At 36.2% G+C, this 13,465-nt stretch overlaps 1 protein-coding gene across 3 annotated transcripts in view; it reads right to left on the reverse strand.

Moving 5' to 3' along the window:
- LOC135694920 (serine/threonine-protein kinase atr) overlaps positions 1–13,465 on the reverse strand; it is a 62,659-nt gene that overhangs the window by 13,306 nt on the left and 35,888 nt on the right. For all 3 annotated transcript variants that reach the window (XM_065213805.2, XM_065213804.2, XM_065213803.2), the window contains 24 exons: positions 13,019–13,087; positions 12,477–12,565; positions 11,917–11,965; positions 11,308–11,394; positions 10,316–10,383; positions 9,955–10,014; positions 9,424–9,541; positions 9,175–9,228; positions 8,508–8,588; positions 7,420–7,471; positions 6,775–6,885; positions 6,290–6,348; positions 5,378–5,600; positions 4,787–4,860; positions 4,442–4,518; positions 3,976–4,066; positions 3,697–3,759; positions 3,041–3,150; positions 2,702–2,819; positions 1,788–1,852; positions 1,578–1,643; positions 1,088–1,187; positions 654–697; positions 460–526 (listed from right to left, as the gene is read on the reverse strand). In XM_065213805.2, coding sequence (XP_065069877.2) covers positions 460–526; positions 654–697; positions 1,088–1,187; positions 1,578–1,643; positions 1,788–1,852; positions 2,702–2,819; positions 3,041–3,150; positions 3,697–3,759; positions 3,976–4,066; positions 4,442–4,518; positions 4,787–4,860; positions 5,378–5,600; positions 6,290–6,348; positions 6,775–6,885; positions 7,420–7,471; positions 8,508–8,588; positions 9,175–9,228; positions 9,424–9,541; positions 9,955–10,014; positions 10,316–10,383; positions 11,308–11,394; positions 11,917–11,965; positions 12,477–12,565; positions 13,019–13,087 — 1,995 coding nt within the window. The remainder of the gene's footprint in view (positions 1–459; positions 527–653; positions 698–1,087; positions 1,188–1,577; positions 1,644–1,787; positions 1,853–2,701; positions 2,820–3,040; positions 3,151–3,696; positions 3,760–3,975; positions 4,067–4,441; positions 4,519–4,786; positions 4,861–5,377; positions 5,601–6,289; positions 6,349–6,774; positions 6,886–7,419; positions 7,472–8,507; positions 8,589–9,174; positions 9,229–9,423; positions 9,542–9,954; positions 10,015–10,315; positions 10,384–11,307; positions 11,395–11,916; positions 11,966–12,476; positions 12,566–13,018; positions 13,088–13,465) is intronic.

Below are 13,465 nucleotides of genomic sequence, written 5' to 3' on the forward strand. Positions count from 1 at the left end.
ATGCAAACATTATTTCTAAAGCACACTTGGGGGGGGGGCGTTAGGCATGAAGCAACAAATGTGAACTAGATCACTGTGCACAAAGGAGCTGCAGCTAAAACCACCAGACCACATCTTTTTCACTTATTTTAAAGGATTTGAGACATCTAGCTTATTGGTTTGGCTCAATGGTCAGAGTTGGGATGAACAGTTGCCTGGACTCTGAATCCTAGCGGGAGAAAGGTACATTGACATCAATTTACAACGATGTATTCTTATAAATGAAATGTGCAAATTAAAGTTAGTCTGGTTTCCTGCATATGACGCAGATGGCCCAGCGTACCAAAGATATCTTTGAAAGAACCTTTTTTCGAATTTATTTCAGACTGCAATCCTTATGATTTGAAATAAATTTCTCCTCTACAAAATCGCAATAAGGTATAATTACAAACAGAACAATTGAAGGGCATCAAAACCAACCTTTGCAACATTTTGCTTCGAATATGTAGATCCAATGTCCTCACGCCCTTGACAACTTTGTATGTAGCTAGAAAAATATGATACAGTAGTGACTAATTTTTTAAAAAAAATAGGCAGTCTAGTTTTTCCCCTTAGAAAATGTTGATACAACTGACAAATCAAAACCTCGTTTCCAATCAGAATCAGTACTTTACCTAGCATCCTTTTCGAGGCAGAGAAGCGCTTTGTGTCTGTCCCCCTAAAAGCGAAAACAAAATAGCTCACTATTGAGATTCGACACTATGTTCTAATATATGCAATGATCTTCAATCTGAAAATTATGCTTCATTTGTTCATCAGACAACTGGACTTTAATACATCCTGTATTTGCCAACCCCACTCGAATAAGCATCCGCCATGGAATTGAAATCTTTTAACAAGCCCCCACCCACGACATACAACGACATACAACAGAAAGTTACACCAATCTAGTACAGGATTGATAACACATTAATATGGCGAATGAACAAACTAAATAATAAGACGTTGACGAAAGTACAACGAAATATCAATGTCAAAGTTAAAACTACTAAGACAGATTTGACAACATACTTGTATTAGTACTCTTAGCTATAAAAACGTAGGCTACCTGCGACCAAAGCCACTTGGTTCTTTCTATTATAGTGTCAGTCCTGTTGGTTTCTCTGACATTTAGAAGTGAGCTGTAAGCAGTCTGGATGTGACCAGCCCTTGAGAAAGAGAAAGAGACATGCAACGCTTATACGTAACAGTAGCAAAACGCCGGCAAATACTGCACTGGCGGATCAAACTCTTATAAAAAAAAAAATATTATACTGTCTAAAAAAGATGTCACCGGGGCGGGAGGAATGTTGGAAACTATGAGGGGAGGGGTTGAGCAATCGCTTCCTCAAACTGAAAATGAGATACTATGGCATTGGAAGTAGAAGAGAAAGGATAGTTCAAACAAAAAATTGGAAATTCAAGCAAGTTGTTTGCCATAAATAAAGGCCAATTTCGGCTACGGGCTGTGTGATTTTGTGTAGCATCAACGTAGATGGTTCGCTTGGTTCTACACCCAACGTAGCCCAAAACAAAAGATTGATTTCATCACTACTTACTTCCTGGCAATCTTTGCTATCCTTAGCCAACAGTTGTCCTGCTCATTAATGACAGCATTGCTGTGACTACGATTATAAAGAAAAAATATTATAAATCGTAATAGAAGAATTTTGATGCATCCACATCAAAGAAAGGCAAATAAAATGAGGCCGGGACAAAAGAATTGCTGAAAAATTCGTCTAAAAATGATCAAAATGCAGATGCTTTACCTCGGAAGTAGATCAAGAAGAACTCGGCGCAATGAAAGTATTTCTTCGCGGATTCTGTATGATGCCTTCAATAAAAAAATGGAAAAAGGTTTTTTGTTGTGAGGATGTGAGTAATGAGAGACTGGAACGAGAGTTATTGTTGTTGTGAATAGTGAGCGAGAGAGAAGAGACGGAAGTTGAAGCGGTTGAAGCGGTTGAAGCGGAGATATAGGCTGGATGGGTAGCAGAAGACGTTTTAAAATTAAGTAAGAGAATGTCGAAGATAAAGAAAAACTGAATTATCGTTTATATTTGTTTTCCTACTTGCATGCTTCGTCAGACTGTATTTAGCTAATATTTCGAAGGCAAAGTGAAAAGACTGGATCATCTGATCTATGGGTAGTTATTTGTGCTTTTTGTAGCAGTTGGCCTAAATGAGATTAAGAAGGAGCCCATATTAAAGGAGGAGCTTTATGTATTTGTTTGATACTAAGAGCCCATATGTGCTTTAACCAGACTAGAAGGTCTATACCAAAGATAACATTTACTTGCAATTAAGAATGTGGTTTTAATAAGCGAAAAGGTTGCTGTATAATTAATTCACTTAAGAAAAGCATGTGTGGCAGTTAGTTAGGAAACTGACTTTAAATACTTAGCTTTTCAAACATCTACAAAATACAATATGATCTAGATTTTTATTCGAAACTGAGTATAGCCAGCAACTCTAAATGAGTTGATAAATAACTTAAATAAGATAAATTGCAAGGCAAAGGATCTATTTGAATGGCTATGGTTTGCTCTTTTGATATTAATGGCATTCTTTATTCGCGACTTCAATGACTTCTCCTCAGGCGACAAGGTTCTCCATTTGAGAAATCAGAAATGGAAGTAATGGTAACAAATACGTAGATTCATTGTGAAATAATTATGAGAACCTGCGTTGACTGATATCTTTGTTCCCAGGTTTTTATTAAATCTTGAGTCCGTATATCCTGGGAATTTCTCTTTATTAGCAACGTTGCAAACTGCTCAACTTCTTGTAGCATGTGTAACCTGAAAAATAACATATAGCAAGCAAAATAAAACAGTGAACATGATGTGTGGAATTTTTGAATTCATTTTCGTCTAGGCTTTAATAGGAGTGATACTTTCCAGGAACAACTACAGATTGCAAGGTGGTGAAAGACGAATTATATTTTAGCTATTTCTGTAACAAGTGCAATTTGAAGGTGGAATGATATAAAAAATTCAACTACACATAAATGAAGACATACCTTACAATGCATTCGTATGACTTGTCCCCCAAGTCGAGGCCAGAAGCAGAAAGAGGCTTCATCTGTTCTTGTCTTGCGAGCTGTAGATGCTTGTGAAGGTCATCTATTCTCTGTTTGAAAAATGACATATCGAGGTAGAGAGTAGTTTTATGAGTAGGTACAAGGTAGTTTTATCAGTAGAAAGGCTGTTAAAGCTGTTACAGATTGGGTGTGAAAACTGAGAAATGGGAAAAACAGTGGTAAGGTAGAGAAGGCTTATTGAAGATGGAGGGGATTTTGAAATAAGGAAGCCCGGGAGTTATGGCATCAGCAAAAGGGAGAACATGAAACCTATACAATTAAGAAAAGAGCAACGTGAAACAAACGTTACAGAAAAGAATGAACGAAACATGCGATGATATGTGCGATGAATAAACGATTTTCCAGAAAGATTAAATAATGAAAGAATAGCCTTTCAATGCTACCGAAAATTGGTTTCTATTGCTGTTTCAAAAACCCAAGTCTATATTTGATATGCAAGTGGATTTAATAAAAAAAGAGTAACAATTTTAGCTTCAGCCATGAGAAGTATAATCAATCTATAAGAGAGATTAAATAGAGGAGGATCTATTATATTAATTTCTAAAGTGAGAGGTATATAATATGCAATAACCTACTTGATCCTTAACGTAAACCAACAGCTTTCCGAGAGAGATACTCCAGTTATCAAATTCAGAGACCTGAATAAAAAGAAAAAAACTGGAAATATAACACACTTAAGGGTATTAATGAAATATAAGAACAATATATACATTTGTCGAATAGGCAAATAAGGGTATGTTCAGATGTAAACAAATCGAGATACATGAAACATAGCTAGAGGGTGTAGATATGGGTATTAAATAAGTACATGGGTATTAAATAAGTGGTGAAACAGACGTAAAAAGCCAACTCACTCCATCAAGATTCTCTCTAAGAGTGTCCCATTGACCTAGTCTCCATGCTGCCTCCGACTGATACGGTAGAATATCCTTCTTCCAAAGTGGCCTGCATGGGCAAAGTGAGCTACTTACAGATATAGATCAAATATAGGGAACAACTGCAAAAAAGAATGGCTATTGATCTTTGTTGGTTTCAATAGAAAAAACATCTGTAATATTTCCGAACGACAGACAGAAAAACATTGAATGAAGGTATTTGTTTTCTACTTTTTGTTATTGCAACTTCTCAGCAAAGATTCTTGCATCGTGGCCTATCTTCAAAGTTTATATCCCTGTGATACAGCCTCTTTCACTTCATTAAACTTGCAAAACGAGAAGAAGTGATATTTTCTTGCTAGCGTTTCTTCGCAGGTTTGCAGCATTATGAATCTAGTTGACAGAATTCAATTGCCACTTAACATGCAATTATAAGTAACACTACCGTTTTGTAACGATTCCACTTGCATCCATCAATGCAGTGTTGAGCTGTCCCAAGCGGATCAGGCACTGTAGCAGACCCTGTACCAGAATAATAAATTCATTAGTCACGGGAAGATTAAATGAATAGTCCTGGAAACAATGTTGGGAACTCATTGACATGCCTCGTCTTGACTCTCCTAACCGAGGGTGGGGGTATCTAAAGTAAGCTCTAGACAAAAAGAAAATAAATAAAAGAATGCCCCCTTTTATATTTCTCTAGGGAGGGGGCATGAAAGCTGCTACATGTATCAGAGAAAAGAGAAAACCAGGAAGACTGAAAAATAGTTGCAGAATCATTCGAAAATACCTGGTGATGAGTAACATCGTTCATTTCTTGTTGTATAGCTTTCTCGTAGCATGCAGCAGCGTCCCTAAGTCTACCTATAAATGAGAAAAGTCTTCATATGGATTAGTGCTCGCCACAAGGTTTTAATACACAAGGTTTTGCGTTATTCCATTTACTTTTTCACCAACGGTTGTTCGTGATGGAAACATAGTCAAATCAAGGCAAAGGAAAATTAAAGAGTAGGGCTGATAGACAAAACGCACCTAGTCTAGGAGGCAATGCATTTTCATCCAGGGGAATGTTCATGCTAATGGCTTGGTTTCTGCTTGCAAAAATCATTAAAATAAACCACCCCAGGCATTCATATGGAGCAGCAACTATGCATTTCTTGTATCGGGTTGGACATTGATTCCAAAGGAAATAAGAAGCTCAAGAGTCCACGATTTGGACATCTGACGTTATCATCAATGAAAGCGTCAATTTGTGGCAGGATCAGTGAAAACAGCACGAAGAGGTTTAATATGTAAAATTTGATTGCAGTATGATTTCACAGTTGACACAGACAGGTTGGTGAATATATTTTGCAATATATAAAGATTTATATACACTTACCAGAACTTTCATGATCCAAAATCTGTTCTTTCAAGGACACTTCTACTTTCCTAGCCGCAGCAACACCATTGATGCCGTCAGGCTCATCCAAAGCGTAGTAGATCCGTTGTAGCATGTCCAAGTTCTCTTGCAACTTTTCGTCGTTGTTATCAATGTACGATTCAAGATACATCAGAGCTCGCGGCGTCGCCTTGCAGGTGAATGCCACTGACGAAAGAAGTTTCTGAAATGCAGTTCAAAGGCACATTTACAACGCAGTGGTAGACTGCTGTGGACCAGGGATAAAGGTATACTAGAAAATCAGCAATGAAAAATGCAACAATACACTACAAGGCTCTTTTGCTTTATGCGAACTCAGGCAGACTAGGCCCTTTGCTTGGAATGTCAATTAGAATGGCTAACAGCTAGACTGAGTAGAAAACTAGCAGAAAATGATACAGCAGAAAATGATATCAACGAGAAAAAGTTCTTTTACCAAATGGGATTCTTAGTTGCAACCATGTGGGAAATAGTGTAAAGGCTAACAATGTAACTTAACATAAATTTTCGAATTGCCGCCCACCTCCTCCAATAAGCCACTACACTCGAATAGACAATAAACCCCCAGCCTCGAATAAGCCCGTAGCCTCGAAGTCCCAAACCCCCACCCTAACATTATAGCCCATGGTAACTCACATATTCAGCGGAAAATGGAAAACTGTAACTTATTTCAGAATGTTTTCGTTGTCAACATTGTTTTGCGAATGTTTCGTTTTTAAAAGTGAACTTCAAAATAAACCCTTCCGGGCTTACCCGAGGTTTAACGGTGTGTTACAATTTACAAAAAAAATGCACGAAGGGCATCATCTCCCATATTTCGAGGAAGAGATAATATAAAAACATCGAAAAATAAGAAATGCATAAAAATAATACCTTAGAAATTCCATTGATGAATTCAACAATCTTCTGTTCGATTTTTTCTTGAAATACACCTGTAATCGATTAAAGGAGAATATAAGAATATCAAAGTTAAAGTATGAGTGCCAAAGTACATGCGATTGAAATGCCCAATAAAAAGTAAGTATGTACAATGCCAAAAGTATTCATGACGGACAATGCAAAGTTGCTTCATGATGATCACATGTACGTTAAATATAGAAAATAACCAATATAAACTCTTATTGCCTCAGATACCTATATATCAAATGCCCCAGACAATGCTTCAATTATACACCCATAACCTCTGACGACATACGGGGTTCAGAGAAGAATAAATTGACAGTGGGAAATTTTCACATAAATAACATTGACAAAAAATGCTGCAAACCGATCAAAAGTTTTGCAGGGAATAGAAATCATTGTATCGTAACAAAACATCCAGCAAGCTACCAACAGTTTGCATTTAGACAGTTTGCTACCTGAATAAACTTGCCCCGAAGCTTTGAATCTGGCCTGTCTGCCTTCGTCAATCCACGCATTCAAGAAGTCCAATAAAGAGTAGATTGCTTGAGCGCTCATTGTGGCAAAGCCTTTAAATAGTCAAACAAGATTAAATAAAACACAGGCCTTTAAAAAACCACAAGCACAGAAAATTAGAGCAATCTTGGGGGGAGTCCCCTTAAAAAGTCTTGAGACTATGAAAATGTCCTTCATTTATGTTGTTCACCAGAAAATGGCTCTTTTAATTTTTCTGATTTTCCATGTCCGTTGCAATTTGTTACAATTTGACATTCTACGGCAAGTACTTTATGAGTAGAGAGCGAAAATATTTGAAACAGCCTTAAAACTTGAGCAGCTCGCTATAGCGCGCTTTAGTCTCCCTTTATTTTTACAATAAGTTGATATTTGAAATACTTTTGGCGAATAATTACTTTTTTAAATATTATATTGAAATAAATAAGCTGATTCTAAAGGAAATGATACAAGCTAATAAATCTGCAAAAATCAAATTTCAATACAACCAGGATGACACTAAAACTGTACCTATATATTAATGGGTCAAACTATTAAACAGCAATAAACAAATTCATCAAAAGAATCGGAAAAATTGCCAAAATACGTACCTGGCTTCTTGCCCAATACAGCATGAAGCACAGTTTCAATTTCAGAAAAAACCTGGAAGTTTAGTTAATAAAATATTTCAAGGATAAATAGTTGCTGAACGATTCTTGATTATATATCTAAATAAATAAATAAATTAAAACTGTCACTTAGGTAAAAAGCTTAATAAGGGCTTCTAAAATAAAAAACTGGCCTCCCGGACAAAATGTTTCAATGTGCGTCAAAATATCAGTATATATTTGGAACAAAATTAGAATATGTGTAATACTTTCTGGTGGGGACAAAGCAGTAGCAATGAGAACCTTCTGGTGGGGAGAAAGCAGTAGCAATGAGAACCTTCTGGTTAGGACAAAACAGTAGCAATGAGAACCTTCTGGTGGGGAGAAAGCAGTAGCAATGAGAACCTTCTGGTGGGGACAAAGCAGTAGCAATGAGAACCTTCTGGTGGGGAGAAAGCAGTAGCAATGAGAACCTTCTGGTGGGGAGAAAGCAGTAGCAATGAGAACCTTCTGGTGGGGACAAAACAGTAGCAATGAGAACCTTCTGGTGGGGAGAAAGCAGTAGCAATGAGAACCTTCTGGTGGGGACAAAGCAGTAGCAATGAGAACCTTCTGGTGGGGACAAAGCAGTAGCAATGAGAACCTTCTGGTGGGGACAAAGCAGTAGCAATGAGAACCTTCTGGTGGGGAGAAAGCAGTAGCAATGAGAACCTTCTAGTGGGGACAAAGCAGTAGCAATGAGAACCTTCTAGTGGGAACAAAGCAGTAGCAATGAGAACCCTCTGTATGACCGTTTGCATTTCATTTATAGTCCCCTTGAAATGCATCTTTGCAGATACAAAACACGATTAGTTGTCGTAGCCTTAAGTAAGTTCATTTGAAAACAACAAAGTGAAACAAAAGACACATCATACCGAATAAAACAGAAGGGTTGATTATAAATGTAGTCCAAAGGTGAGAAATACCGAAGAAATCTGCTTTTCTGTGTCACGACCCTGCATTTTAATGTGATTTGAAAACTTCTGATACTAATTCTACAAATATTTTTCGATAGTGAATTGCTTCTTATGTTGTTGAACTATAATACAAACCTCTTGAGCAACGGAATCATTTTCAACTATGGCAAAAAACGCAGCATGTGGCAGGATGAAATTGGCCATTTTCAGGTCATGCTAGGAAGGTAGAAATTATGTTGTGTCAAATCGGATTAAATCCGAAACTTTTGCTACTAATAATCAAATTACATACTTTATTGATAGCTTTCGTCACAGGGCGCTTGCATTAATAATACTACTAAACTGCATAATATGCTGTAATACTGATATGCTGTAATACTGATATACTGTAATACTAAACGCTACCTTATGGACTTCATCTGCTCTACTTTCTATACTCTGCGTTTCGTTCATATTTCGTATTTTGCTTATAAGATTTAAACAAAAGGAATTTGTACCATGTACCATAGAGTTACGTTTTGCACTAAGTACTCTGCACTCTGCACTCTGCACTCTGCACTCTGCACTCTGCACTCTGCACTCTGCACTCTGCATTTTGCAGTGTACATTTTGACAATGAATTTTGTACAGAAATTCTACCTTTTTTTTAATAACCAAATAAGTAAATATTATGTTGAAAATGATTAATGTTTATCGGCTTGTTATAAAGTTCTGAATGCCGTATAGACCTGCATATGCTCTGGTAGGATAGCACACCAAAGCGTAATATCAAAATGATATATAATTTCTAATGAAATAGTACCTTCACAATGGATGTACAGGGACGGAGGGCACCAGATACTTTTTTATCTGAACTCTAGGAAAATAAGAACATAGTGGCGAGAAAGGTAAATAAACAATATGTGAAGAGTTGTTTTAGAAGGATATCTTTAAATGTTTCACGAGGAAGGTTTTTAACTGAAATTCTTTCCGGAAAGAATAAGACAGGTGCTCAATCAGTATTTGTTGAAAAGTAACGAATAGATAAGAAAATATCTAGGTGAGAGCTCACTTTTGAAATAAGAAAGCCAACCCATGTGCATGCCCACTCCTTGAAGTTTCTTCCCTTTGAACTGCCGAATAGCGGGCGTGGCAAATTTGCCCAGCTATCAGAGCTTGAATGAAGGTACCTGGCATGCACAATTTTGAGTTACAAGTAAGCATCGAATACTTGGTAGTATGACAAAGACATTTTAAAATACTTAAGCATAACGATAAAATGAATGACAGAAATGTGTCTTCTTTTCTTAGATGCAAATGGCAAAACAAGGTTCAATATAGGAACACATATCAGGTTTTTCGATATAGTCAGTTTCATATAACAAGGCAATGAATAACTGTCATAAAAAAGTAAGGATATATATATTATTATGTTGAAACGTGGGATTTTCTCCCGAATTCAAAACACAAACAATACAAGCAAAAGGAATATATTTCCATGCTTCGTGGTACTTATGGAGATTTGTAAAGCTAAAGTGATTTGTCTGGTGTCCGGCAAACGGAGACTTATTACTGACATCAAAATGATTTGGAATCTACTCACTTTGAATGCAGATGTGGCCTCAATACTTCCTGGGTTTGTTCAGGAAACTTCTGCCAAATCCTACGACAAAAACAATGCTTTGGCATAATCTAAACATTGTAAATTCAAAAAATTTGCTTGAAAAATACTCAAACTGAGACATATCCCAGAAGATCAATCGCATTAGGATGGTAATAAATTTTGAAGATAGCAGGGAATGGCGAAAAATAACGACTTAGTACTTTCGTCGGATAAAATATCAGTTTTATTTTCTGTTAAAACTTCCGTGGGGTTTATAAATAATATTTCATGATAAGTCCTGCTGAAAGAATAATAGGTTAAGAATTTCTGCAATTGGAATGAGGTGATAGAGAGGAATTACTTATTGTGACTTGTGTCCGAGCAGTTATAGAATTGCAAAACCTCTTGAATTGCATATGCCGAGCAATCCTAAAAAAACAAAAATGAATTAAGAATATATTTACATGAAAATGTAAAAACCGCTATGTGTAGACAGAAGGAGTTGGCTTTCACCCAAAGACCTCATTGGTAATGTTGTCAATAAGCAAGGGGTACTGAAATGGCAACCTGCACAGTCGCGTGTTCGCACTTCTGGACAGCCTCTTCCGATTTGTAAATTAGAAATATATTTGCTAACTTAGAGTTTTCGATCAGTTTTCTGACGTTTTATAATCTGAAGAGCGTGCGACGAAAAGCTAAATTGTGTTTCAAAATGTTTCTTTTTTCAAAGATATTTTTAAATAGAAAAACTATAAGCAGGTATCAATAGAGATTGTCGAAAGGCTAAGTAATTTTATAGGAATATCATTAATAGGGTATCCAAAGAAAATGCTATACATGCTTTAAACTTCAATACTTTAAATACAATATTATAGAGATTCCTTAGCCTGCGTGCTGACTCTACTGTTTTTAACTCGGCGCCTCTGTTTTCTTTTTTCTATCTTTCCGTTGAGTTGAATTAAAAGAGACTCCTGCGTTCTTGTCTTCGCGTTTGTTTTCATTTAGTGGCTCTTATTGTAAATACATCATAAACATTCATTTATATTGAAAGTTTTTCTATTATAGAAAGCACCTCGATTCACAGAAGACAACAAACATGGGTTTTAGGGACGAGATTCTTTGGTTTAAGGTTGAGGTTAATCCACAACATGAACTATCTTGATGACAATCTAAATAGGACATCCAATCCAGGACAAGATGAAAAAATAGTAATGTTGCTTTAATCTCTGATAAATTAATTTCATGTGTATAGTGTTTTTTTGTCTCGGTGCAAGCAACAACTTTGGTTTGAAACGGAACAAAATTACGCTAACGATTGGCAAAAAATACGTAATTTTACTCCGACGGCCATACCTGTGCTCTCGTGTCACTTGCAGCGAGAAAAGCTCTGCATAGCTCATTGATCAAATCCACTGCAAAGTTCAAATCTTCAACCCCATTCTGGAAGAAATGACGTCATAGGCTATTTGATAATTTGCAGACGTTTAATAAAATGCCTTCGGCTCATTATCAACAAATAAAAATCTTCTTTGCTTAATACAGATGGATGTCTCTCAAATAAATGAACAAAAACAGATAGAAGAGGACAATAATATGAAAATGATGTTGTTTATGATGATGATTCCTAGGAGCTTAGCCGAAACCAATGAGTAACTGCTCATACTGTCACATGTTCACTTCACTATGAACCGTCGATGAAATTCGAATGCAGTTTTATATGATGGAGGAACTCTAGTAAAATGTGACAATAATAGCTTACATTTTTTTATAATTGGGTGACCTAACATGGACGGATAACTTCACAATAGTGTGATTAGAAATAGGTACTTCCATTAATTTGACTAAGCTTATTTTCAATTAGTATAAGCTTATTTTCAATTCTGGATTCAAAAAACACATCAATAAATATACAAACCTGAATAGCTACTTCTAAAGTATTGTGTTCGTAGAATATTATCTCACCTGATAAATTACATTATCACCACTAAAACCATCGCTCGAAATCTCTAGCCTACAAAAACAATAAGTGACTTGAACAAATGTTTTAACCAACAAAATATTGCAAAAATTATATTGATTACCCCCATACAATATTTAGTTGAGCTGACCTGAATTAAAAATGAAATCTACTTATTTCCGACCAAGACATTCAAGTCAGATTTTGGAATATTTCGAGCTAAGAAAGTTTTTTCATTAGTAAGTGGGTATCAGGCTATGAAAAAATGCTTGTGACACTCCTTTGGGCTTTATATAGGGCTTTTGGCTAGCACATCTTGAAATTTTCAATCTGTTTTAAAAAGCCGTTTCTTCCAAATATTTCCTTTTAAACATCCCTACGACTAATAACACTGCAAAACTTTGCAAAACTGCCTTTCATAAGTTGGGAAAATTCTTGAATATTTACATAGCTCCATTCTAACGGATTTGCCCTGAGATTGCGTTCGCTTATGAAATGATAACATTTTCAAGAAATCAGTTACGGATGGCAACAGTCTTCGTTTGGTACCAATAAAGTGACAAACCTTCCTGGATCAACTGCTCCAAGATGACCGAAGCAGACACCAATAAGATTTCTCGTCTCTTCATCAGCTTCTTTACAGCTACTCATGAGCTTAAGAAGAAAAACACGACGTATCAATATTGACGGATGCCTAAAAGAATTAGGGGATGGAAGATTAAGGTTGATGAGGAAGTCAGCGAGGTATCAATTCACCAGAAATTGCGATGTATGATAGAACAACTATATAGAGCGAGAAGAGCCAATAGAATGTATTATTGGCACATTTTGTCACTATTTCACATATCTATTTGACAAGTCTTTAATTTTTTTGGATAGAAGTAATTAGTAAGGTGTCTATTCTTTAGTGAACAAACATAATAAATAGGTTAGCCTTGCTGGGAGAGCAGCAAAGCTTCTGGTAACGCTTTATGCTGCTTTAATAATTTAAATGCCAATATTAAACTAGTACTGGTATCTACTCAAATTAATGGAACCTGCAATTACCAAGAGCACTGGAAAAGTAATAGCAAGACTGATTCTGTAAAAAATGGAGAAAATTTTTACCACACTAAACAGATTGATAACAGCTGGATGTACACTCTCAGACGACAAAATGAAGTCAAGTAAGAACGCCTGGAAAAGAAAGAAAATAATTTAATATAATTACTATAAGGAATCATTTGCTCTACGTTCTTTAAAAAGCCTGATTGCATGGTTACGGATGAGAAAACGACTGAGTGTCGCAGAATGACTCTTGTTCGTCGATTAACAGGCGCCATGGCAGGTGCATTAGGACGGCAGACAGCTCGGGCAGACGGATAAGTAAATCAAACTATGTTTTCATAAATTAATAGAGGCAGCATAATATGAGATACAGATATAGAACAAATACAAATAAGTTTTCATATCGAAAAACTTTTGCTGCGATAACGAAATGAACGTAAAACTGCCTAATGCTTGAGAAACTAGTCCCAAATTAACTCGCTGTCATATTTTAGAGGATGTTTGATA

This window comes from Rhopilema esculentum, chromosome 8 (genome assembly GCF_057945365.1).
Source record: "Rhopilema esculentum isolate cy_ngs chromosome 8, ASM5794536v1, whole genome shotgun sequence".
Classification (NCBI taxonomy): domain Eukaryota; kingdom Metazoa; phylum Cnidaria; class Scyphozoa; order Rhizostomeae; family Rhizostomatidae; genus Rhopilema; species Rhopilema esculentum.